This window comes from Primulina huaijiensis, chromosome 7 (assembly GCF_012295235.1).
Source record: "Primulina huaijiensis isolate GDHJ02 chromosome 7, ASM1229523v2, whole genome shotgun sequence".
Taxonomy (NCBI): domain Eukaryota; kingdom Viridiplantae; phylum Streptophyta; class Magnoliopsida; order Lamiales; family Gesneriaceae; genus Primulina; species Primulina huaijiensis.
The window spans coordinates 21209895-21221605 of record NC_133312.1 but is presented as its reverse complement, the minus strand read 5'-3'; the positions used below and the strand labels follow the sequence as shown (position 1 = coordinate 21221605).

Sequence of the window (11711 nt, the reverse complement as noted above, 5' to 3'; positions counted from 1 at the left end):
ATTTCAGTTCCCTCATGTGGTCTGCTATTGCATTCGTTTGATTGAAATCTGTGTGTAATGAATCAAATTTCTTGAGTGGGTCCAAAATAATAATCTCCAGATACTTTGTTTGCGCCACGTCTAAGTGTAATATTAAATATTGAATTATTTAATATACACGAGGCTGGCATGATTTTTATATGAGAGCAAGGTGTAGAGATAATCCAATTTCTATGATACCAAGAATCTTTTCGCCCGATTTATTATAAAATGAGTAGGTCTTTTGTGAGACTGTCTCACGAATCTTTATCTGTGAAACATGTCAACCCTACCGATATTCACAATAAAAAGTAATTCTCTTAGCATAAAAAGTAATATTTTTTCATAGATGACTCAAATAATAGATCCGTCTCACAAAATACGACATTTGAAACCGTCTCACACAAGTTTTTGCCTAATAAAATCATTCATTTTGTTGGCGGATTTGGAGACTCAGCCAAAAGTTCAATTAATAATGAGTTCGTAATTTCTCGAGCCAAAAAAACGTGTCAGTCTAGTCAGGTAACTCGTTTTGATATTTCTAGTTTCACCTAGTAAATCAATTATTTCTATGTAATCATTATGTAACTCTACCATATCATAAATTATAATTTATTAAAATTATAAGGTAATATAACATTTTATCATTTTTTTAAAAATAAATAAATTCATTGTTACTTATTTTTTCTCTAAATTTAAATCTTATATTTACTCTAATTTTATTTGTTAATAATATTGCGTACAAAGCCTCTGTAATTATTCACTCGAACCTTGGTTTCTTTCATTCACCAACACATTATTCATCGGCATTCAAACTTGGCTCCACCATCTCACCCCTTAATGCAGGTCACACTCTTTCACGGCCCGATCACGAGCGTCATGTAGCTACCTTAGAAGGGGTTACTATGCTTCAACACCAATATCACCAAAAGCACAAAAAGTTGATCCTTCTATGATTCACCAACAAAGAAGTCCCAAGCCATCTTCCCTTAGATTGCCACCCTTGTTTTCTCAAACGGGCACTCCGGTCGAGAATCCCATTCTTGAAGTTTTATCGATTACCTTATGACGAGATGATGTATAGGTCCAAGACGAGGCCTCCTCTTGGCGGCCTCGTTTCCGTCGTCTCTCTCTCCGCATTTCAGGCGGAGACACCTGTTGACATCCCAATGATTTGATCGAGTAAAGATGAGTCTAGCTTGGCCCTTAGCTTGATTGAACGTCATTTTTTTTATTAAGCAATTCGAGCTTGCTCTAAGGGGAAACCTCAGTTACATGTGGGAGACACATTTATTTATTTATTATTTGTTTTGTTGGGTCAAATTGGGCCGTTTTCCACTCTCATGGACCAGGCTAGACTCACCTCAGGGCGTAGCATGGATTTAACCCGAAGTGAAATAATTGATAATTTGATTGTTTAATTTCAATGTCGAATGAAATTTTTATTATCAGCAATTTGAAAAACTTCAAAATTTTAATAATAACCTAGTAATTTTCTTATAGAATGTTAGAAATCAAACATATGTAAACATGAAAAATTCAGTACGTATTCTAAATCGAATTGAAACAAACTACTGTTGCATGAAATTTGTAAATTGTGACTCCATCTAACTTGACAATTCCTAACCACTGCGATATTGTAAAAATTTAATGATGCTGAATATATCACTATGAAACTCCATTTTCTTTAAATATATCACAATGAATATTCATGAGCTTAAACACACACACACACACACACACACACACACACACATATATGTATATGTTTTAAAAAAATTACATCCAAAAGATTTGTTCTATTATGCATGCACAAAAACTCATATGATATTGTTTTACATATTAATTTTATGATACATATTTCCAACCTGACCCGCTTTATGAAAAAAATTATGTGTAAAATATCATTTTTCTTTATAAATATGGATTGTGTCAACCCGTCTCGCGGATTCAAATATGTGATACTATCTCACATAAGACTTACTATTATGCATTTTGTATGTAAAGGTAATTTGGTAAGATGTAATAATACATAATATATATGGTATGTGATGTCCCTTATGTTGGAATCGCGAAACAAAATAAATGAGTTATCAGTGAACATGTTGTATTAAAATACAAGTGAAATGTTATTTCATGTATAACATAGACTCAACTAGTGGATGTTCACCGATGTAACACACCTGATATAACATAAACTCAATTATTGGATGCTGACCCGTGTAGCATGGAATAATCTTATTAATTGTTAATATTCAAGCCACCAAATTGGAATTCAACAACACAATTAACACATACATGATTTGAGTTAGTAAAAAATGGTTGGTCTGATTATGTAAGCAATGATATTTTATTTTTTGTTTTCTATCCTAAATTTCACCTATCGATCACGAAGATGAAGAACGACGAACCAGTGGACAGAAACGCAACTTTCGATTTGCCATCTTATCTTTCGCCCTTTTTATTTCTTGTGTTGAGATGTCTAGACTTTCAAACATGCGTTGGTGTGATTCTCCTTAATATCTTTTGAACCAAATGTTTAACCAAAAGTCCTGGTGATCTGTGTGCGTAATTATTTCCATGGATAATAGTTTAAAACTTGAGTTAAACATTTTATGTTTCTATGAGGTAAAATAGAAGCTTAAATCTATCGTCATGTTCGGTTGGGTAGATGAGATTGGTGATCCACACACGTGAACTGTTAAGTAATGTGTGCATGCATTGAATGTGAAAACCTTAGACATGTTATATTTGAGGCCATAGTGATTACGCTTTTCCATCGCTTGCGTTTTGTTAACTTCCTAGAACAACATTGAATGTATTTTTTTTACAATTTGCTCGGGACTAGCAAACTTTAAGTTTGGGGGATTTGATAAGTGCAAGTTTTGCACTTAAATTACCCAAAGAACTGGTATGAAAGTGTGCGGTTATTGAGAAGGTTTACGTTTTTTTTGCTCTTGTTTATGAAACTGCAGGAATCAAGCGTTGTCGCATAACTTGTGGCCAACGAGAAATAAACTAAATTTTGAAATAGAAGAATGAAGGGCTGAAAAAGAAAGCAGAGAAGCGAAAAAAAAATTCCTGTGAACAGTAGCACACGCGGTTGCACGAGAACCCGTGCCTCTGCGAGCGTAGCGCTGCGAAAACAGAAGAGTACATGTGGCTGCGCGAGAGCTCGCCCCCCCCCCCCGCGCACGCAGGCGAAAACGCAGAATTTGACGGGATTTTCTTGGGCTTTTTCAACGATTCACTCAACAATAATAAAGTAAACCCTAGCCACCAAAAATAAAGGGGAGAGAGCCGCAATCACACAAAATTCCAGAGAACGAGAAAGAGAGCGGAAGAACGAAGATGAAGAGTGCATCTACCGAGGACGGAGTCACATTTCTGATTTGATTCTTCTTCTTTTTTTCTTACTTAATTTTATTCTATTAGTGATGTCGGAAAACATGAATTTGTTTTATCGTTTTTTCGTTATGAACTAATTTCTTCAATCTAGAGGACGAAGTAGCTTGGTCGAACCTTATTTATGAATTGTTGACTTATATATGCAAATTTCTTCTTGTTTATTTATATTTTCTGGATTTTATTGTGTTCAATTACTTGATCAATAATTGAATTGTCATATTTATTTGAGATCTATCAATCGAGAGAGGAGATTTTGAATATGACCGTAGGAAAATATATCGTTGGTGTTTATGGGGTTCGGAAGGCCGATAATTCCAACGAATCCATTAAAAGAATTATTGTGCAATTGAAATTATTTATTGTTTGATTTTTTTATAGAGATATTGAAATTGACTTTAGATAATTGATTTCTACGCACCACTTGATAAAGTGAGTAGAAATAGTTGAGAATTCTTGGGTAGCAAACACGTCGAAATTATAAATATTGATGTCGATGATAATTGAATATATTGAAAACCAAGTGAAATCGTACCTCTAGATTGTTATTCTCACTGAATTTAAAACGTTTGCGTGCTTTCATTAAATTTAGTTCGTAATTAATAACAAAAATACTAGTGCATTTTCTAAATAAATTCTGATTATTTTAATTGTGGTACTTAATTTATAATTAAATAGCACTATATGTGGGATCGACATCCGTACTCTGCCGAGTACTAAAATTTGACACTGTAAACTTGTAGGTAGCAAATATTGCAACACTTTTACAGCCATGATAAGAAATATTTTCTTGAAACTGTTCAAAACGGTAGCAAAAAATCCGCAATTACGAGTCGGAGAACTTGTCTTAATTTTTGTCTGTTGGACTAAATGTCCTAAGAGAGGAAGTAATATAATGTATGGGAGATAATTCCATCTTTCTGGGCATTACCGTGAGATTTTCGTCTCTGTCTCCTCGTGTTTTGAATGGACTCGGAAATACTAAATGGTGAATATTGAATAAGTACGAGGGCGACAAGAATTTGAAAATTATCAAGAATGTATTTTTTTTAAAAAAAATTTGAGAAACACAGATATTGTACGATCGTGATTTTCTCATGAATTTTAATGAAATATAAAAATTGATTATTTTCCAGAAAACAACACACCCACCCAAAATTCATCTCCAAATTAACTAGGCGTGGACACGTAAAAAATTAGTTGGATATTAGTTCACTTAATCTATATATGAAAACCATAATATAATTGTGAAGTAGTTGAAATATAATTGTTTATTTAGCAGTTTTTGTACGTCAACAAGAACATATTCGGATCACTTTTCAAACAATTTTAAAAATATGAATGAGTTGTAAAGCAAAGCCAATCAGTGTTTAAAACGCTCCATTCCTTCGAGGTCTGTTCGAATTTGTTGGCAAGTTTGAATTTGTAGTTGAATTATTTAATAGAGTAGAGTTTGAATTGGGTTGAAAGCCAAGATTTGTGGAATTTATGTAGTCTAGTTTCTCATTTATTGACAAATTTATCGAACACACTTTAATGTGTGTATTTAAATTTCAATTGTTTAATTTTTTTATTCTTCTTTCCCGATTAAATAAATAAGAATTATGGCTTTCATGAGGTGTCTGAGTTGTTTAGTGCAACACAAGATGGTCACGGGCTCGATTTCCTCTATCAATACTTTTTCGATCGAGTCTATTGCACATGGCTTGCCAAGTCCATTTTACTCGGCTAACAAAATTTTTAGGCTATTGCACATGGCTTGCCAAGTCTATTTTACTGATGGTTTATCCGGTGCACGTCGAAAAATAACGATGATTTGTTCTCTTGTTAAAAAATTATGAAAATTGATGATACAAAAATTTTTACGTACTTAGTATTTGGTCTGGTGAGCCAAAATAATCAAGTCTTGCTGGCTGGTATGGAGTAAGCTGAGCACAGCCTCGTCGATCAGGTGCAAGTGGAGCTGCATTAGAAGGCACCATAATTATTTTCGGTGTAGTCTCTCCGATGCTTAAGTCAATCTAAAAAATAAACTTAAGTGTGCGAGAACATTAATACTTGTTTAATTAATAAGTGGACATGTAAAACCATAGATCATATATGATATTTATAGAGTCAGAGGATATAGATATCTTGTATGGAAAGAATTTTAGTAAGACAAACTCCTTAAAATACAAGATTTGCGCTGATCTTATATTATATCTAGCAATTCATAAATTTGGAAGATGCATCCCTGCTTATTCAGGATTCTTTCCTCATCACATAATATTTAATTCAAGAGTTTTATATAGAATGAATTTCATTCACATCCATTCTAGTTTTCTGTAATAACGTAGTCGAATGTTTAGCCGTTACTTTTCAGGACTTTTCCTGGGTAGGGAGGAATAATTCGGACTTTGAGTAGGTTATTGATGATTCAAGTTGAGTCGGATTTACGAGATACAAAAAATTATAAAGAACAACATGAACAAAAACTATTCTATTTATAATATTTTTTTCTTCAATTAATGTATAATGATATAATATAATAAAATATAAATAACGTAACTTCGAATTCAATGGGTTGATTGGGGTTGTAGTCCTTTTCTCGGATGCTACTTTTGCACATAATTTTGTTGCCCCCACGCTTTTACTTTGTGTTATCCTCACGCAAAACAAAGCCAAATTATAAACAAAGAGATGGCCGTTGATCATAATTTTTACTATTTATCAATCACAAAAACTCTTGTGAGACGGTCTCACGGATCAATTTCGTGGGTCGAATTTCTTATTTGGGTTATCTATGAAAAAATATTACTTTTTATGCTAAGAGTATTACTTTTTATTGTGAATATCGGTAGGATTGATCCGTCTCACAGATAAAGATTCGAGAAACCGTGTCACAAGATACCTACTCTCAATAATATATGCAGAAACCCCATTGTTACCCTTGATTGCAGGAAGATATTTTGTGAAATCTTAAATAAAATATATGATAATTTGACCTTTTCCAAAAAAGAAAGTGAAATTAAAAAAATACATATATGCTTGCCAATATATATATTCTCCATAAGTTATTGATATTAGACAAAAATTTGTGTGAGACGGTCTCACGAGTCGTATTTTGTGAGACGGATCTCTTATTTGGGTCATCCATTAAAAAGTATTACTTTTATGCTAAAAATATTACTTTTTATTGTGAATATCGGTAGGTTTGACCCGTCTAACAGATAAAGATTCGTGAGACCGTCTCACAAGAGACACACTCTTGATATTAAGTAGTATTTTTTGTCAAATTTCTCACAATTCCATAAGATTGAGTAAATTTTCACAAATAACAAACTAAAATGATAAACAATGAATTTATATTTATTATTTTTCGAATTTCTTTGATATTTTTGGTACCCCATTATTAAATAAGCCAACCAAACCAAATCTTCCATTGCATCCAAATTTCTTTTTTTTTTTTTTCTCTGTTTAAAAAGGAAACTTGAAAATGAAAATTCATACCTTTTGTATGGCATCTCTTAAACAAAAGAACAAAAAATCATATGTGATTTTAGTCCGCTTCTTTTTCTCCACCCCACTAAATTTACCCTAATCTTCAACTCACCTGTCCTTTCATCAAACACTCTTCATACCCAGTACTTTGAACTTTTTTGCTTCTGGACATAGATCCGCGTGATTGTACGGCACTTGGAAAAATGGGTTCTTGATTTTACTTCTAAAAGATTGGTTTTTTTCTTGTAGTAATTTTCTTGAGGTTCAAAAGGGTGCGTAAAGATCAGAATTTTCTTGCAATATAGCCCGAGAAAAGATTGTAGAAGTATAAATTCTTGGATTTTCTTGGATGTACCGGAGATGAGGGACTTTCCATCTTGTTTTGGAGAAAATGGAGTTCAGGTTGCTGATGCTTCTTCTTCTGGCTTAGGTGCGAGAAAAGGTCCTCATAATTCTGTTACTTGCATGTATAGGTGTAAATTACTTGGTAAGTCTTGCATAATCAGCATTATATGGAGCAAGAACATTATGGGTCAGTGCCTTAGTGTTGAATTAGATGATGCATCAAATCGTTGTATCTGTAAAGTAGATGTGAAACCTTCTTTGTTTTCAAAAAGAAAAGGATCCAAATGTTTTGAAGTGAATGCTAATAAAATTGAGGTGTTTTGGGATCTTTCTTCGGCGAAATTTGGTCCTGGACCTGAGCCTTTTGAGGGGTATTATGTCGCTGTTGTTTGTAAGGGGGAAATGGTTTTGGTAATTGGGGATCTTAGGAAAGAAGCATTCAAGAAAACTGGAGCTATTAGTGCCTTCTGCAATGCAATGTTCATCTCGAGGAGGGAGCATATTTCTGGAAAGAGGGTATATGGTACCAAGGCACAATTCTGTGATAATGGACAGATTCATGACCTGAGAATCGAGTGTGATTCGAGTACGAGCGACGAACCTAGTTTACTGATTCATATTGATGCAAAACCAGTGATGCAGGTGAAGCATCTCCAATGGAAATTTCGAGGAAATTACTCAATATTGGTGGATGGGCTCCCTGTTGAAGTCTATTGGGATGTTCACAATTGGCTATTCGGTTCAAGTTTAGGGAATGCAGTGTTCATGTTTCAGACAAGTTTATCCGCGGAGAAGTTGTGGAGTAGCCCAACTTTGCCCGATTCCTCCGCATTTTCGTGGAGCTGCTCCGACAGTTTCATGGATTCCAAAGTACCAGGTCTTGGCTTTTCTTTCTTCTTGTATGCTTGGAAGACTGAGTAATAGATTATGATTCATCATTGATTAGTGACAATATTTTTTAATATTCATGGAGTTGTTTGATTGAGTTTCATTAATGAATATGGTTTTGTTTCATATAATAATTCTTCGCAATGCCTGGTGTCATAACAGTGTTGGAAACTTCAATCAACGTCCTTAGAACTTCGATTCATTCAAGAATCATCTGAATTCTATTAGATGTTTATTCTATGGAATGGATATTGTCCTTAGAACTTAGATCGTTCAAGAATCATCAACCTTACAACTTCTACCATTCAAGAATCATCTGAATTCTATTAGATGTTTATTATATGGAATGGATATTCAACTAAAGCCAAAGAAAGCAAGTAATTGAACTAGTTATTTTGCTCATACTTTTGAAAAAACCAAGAATCATTGAATAAAATAAATGCGACTGTAGACAGCAATCTCCTTCAAACATAAGATGTTGAACAAGTCCTGTAATTAAAGTTAGTCATTGCTTTATGACTTTCGCTTCTTGCCATTTTAAAGTGTGCATTAATTCAGCCTCATTTTACACAAAAACTCTAAGACGATCCTGTTTCAATTTTGTGAAACAGATATTATATATGGATCATTCACGAAAAAGTATTAATTTTTATTGTAAATATGGACATGAGTGATCCGTCTCACGATAAAGATCCGTGAGACCGTCTTATAAAAGACATATTCCTCATTTTAATGCCAACATCTATTTTTTCACTACTTATTCTTGGAGACTTCATTTCTTTGGTTAGCTATGAATTTGTTGTCCGAAATTCTTTGAATAATGTTCAAGATGTATTTTTGTGAAATAGTAATGCATATGTTCAACAATTTAGGAGGTTCTAGTTGGACATTGGTTGAGAGTCATTTAATTATTTTTAAAAATATATTTAAATATTTATGTATATATTTAATATAAGATAAGGTATACATCCTTTTCACTTGGCCGTCCACTTGTGATGGGATTAAATGAATATTTGCGACTTTGATACCAATTATAACCCAAAATAGACCTAGGATTCTTTTCTTCTTTTTTTTTTTATATAAAAAAATAGTGTTTTTGTACTTTCCCCAAATTTTCTTGGCAAAAACTTGTGTGAGACGGTCTCACGTGTCGTATTTTGTGAGGCATATCTCTTATTTGGGTCATCCATGAAAAAGTATTAGTATTGTTTTTTATTGTGAATATCGGTAGGATTGATCCTTCTTACAGATAAATATTCGTGAGACCGTCTCACAAGAGACCTACTCAATTTTCTTTGGTTCCCAACATAAAATAAACTAGTACTACATTTTTTAATCATTTTAAGAAAAAAAATATTTCCACGATTTTTAACATAATCTTTACATTTAATTAAACGTTATTAGAAGAGAGATTGATTTGTTATAGCTGGATCTCGAACATGATATCTGGAATTTGGGATTGCTAAAATGTATTTTACTATTTTACCCCTTAACCTCGTAAATACATAGAAATTTTACAAATCATTTGAATCATGATTGAACGGTAAGAGTAGCATTCTCAAAGCGTAATACCAAATGTACCCTTTTTTTCCCCCAAAAATCATTTCTTTACCGTGCGTTTGGAATGAGAGAAATACGTGATTTTAAAATATTTGGAATGAGAAATTTCATTTTAAATGATTGGAAATGGATTTCAAAACGAGATTTATATTTGATAAGATTTGGTTTAACTAAATGAAATTCTTACCAATTCAAGATATTTCATGAGATTTAATGAGATTTGAACTATAGACAATATAAAAATCATTTTTAAATATTAACTTTGTAGATATAACTCATAAATTTTATATTAATAGGAAAAAGAGACGTGCGATATACGTTGGAAAAAGTTATTTTTGTAAAAATTAATTATCCAAGTGAATTAATGTCATATTTATTTAGTTTCGATGTTAATATGACAAGTATATTTGTGCATGTGCATTAACACGTTAAATTTTATTATATCAGTTATATACGATATGTTTTTAAACGCGAACTTATTTTTAATTCTCTTTTACTTATCCTAATAACTTGGTACTTATTTTTTCTCTCTATTATTATCTCTTGGTATGAAACCATATTTCCATCCTCGTTTTGGGATGCTTGTAATTTTTTTGATATCAATAATTTGTTTATCTTTTTTCCAAAGATATGTCTTCATCATCTTCATATTAGGTCATCTCTAACCACAAAATCTATTTTAGTGTAAATTTTACACTAAAATAGTGCGATTTCTGCACCAAATACAACATTCATTTCCAATCCATTTACTTCAAATCTTACACCAAAAAGAATATTCTCGAAATTTTTCTTTTATTTTACTTATGAATTTTATTGTTATATTAATTTTTTTGTATTTGTATTAAATTATATTAATTAAAAATCATAAAAAAATTAGTTTTTAAATATTAATAATTAAAATAAATAAAAAAATATTTTAAAAATCAACAATTATTAATTTATAAATTTTATGATTAAATATCTAATTGTTAAAATAATAAAATAAATATTATATTATTATTTAAATACTATTTATAATTTAAATACAAATATTCATAATAAATATAAATATAAAAAATAAAAAAATTTAAAAAAAAACACCTCTGCGCCAAATTGGTGCAGGGGTCTCCTCCTGCGCCAAATTTGGCGCAAATAGCGCAGCCCCATTGGAGATATATAAGCTGCACCAAAATGATGTCAGTTTTGGAGATGACCTTAGCTCTCATTTTGTTCTTTAAATCATTTTGGGGTTGGATCATATCATTTTCTTTGAATATTTTGGATTTTTGAAAATAAACAATGATTTATCAATTGCTTAATTTATAATAAGTAAGACTTATTTATGAATTTCAATATTTTTGTCAACTTTGAAAAAAAAAATTTATTTCTACTTTCCTACTTATAGAGTATTATCTTTCATTTGTCTAATCTCATATAATTGCTCCGAGTTTCATCTCGTGATTGTTATATATTTTTCCCTTCATTCAAAGATTTTGAAGTAGCAATATACATTCTCGTAATCGACTAAAAATATTGTATAATTTTATATACTAAATAAGATAATTTTAATTTATTATTTGCAATGAAAAAAATTAAAAGAATATGTTATATTTTTTGTCGCCAGTAAAATTTAAATGAAGCAAATAAAGTAGATAATTTTTTTAATGCGATCGAACAATCATCGTACTTCACGAGACTATAAAGAAAAACATTATTCCAAACACACTATCTGAACATGTATGATCATGGTTTCCAAAATCGAAGGTGACAAGTTTAATTAAACTAAAAACCAAAACAAAATCTCTTGAATACGGTCCCAATTCCAATTTCTAACATTTTAATATAAAATAAAATTTATTTATTTAAATTTAAATAAAAAATAATACCAAATAATTGAGATAGTTATTTCAAACATTATTATTAAATTATCATATACTTTAACAAATGCAGGTTTTGTTCTTGATAATCTTCTTATATATATAGACTTAATAAAAAAATATAATATTTTCAATAAATATAAATATAAAATATCTATA

At 31.3% G+C, this 11711-nt stretch overlaps 1 protein-coding gene across 1 annotated transcript; it reads left to right on the top strand.

The window, feature by feature from the left end:
- Nucleotides 1-6880: 6880 nt before the first annotated feature.
- On the top strand, nt 6881-8270 carry LOC140980105 (uncharacterized). The gene has a single exon (XM_073445785.1). It carries the CDS (start codon nt 7264-7266, stop codon nt 8167-8169), a length of 906 nt encoding a protein of 301 aa, XP_073301886.1. The 5' UTR covers nt 6881-7263; the 3' UTR covers nt 8170-8270.
- The last annotated feature ends 3441 nt before the right edge of the window (nt 8271-11711 follow it).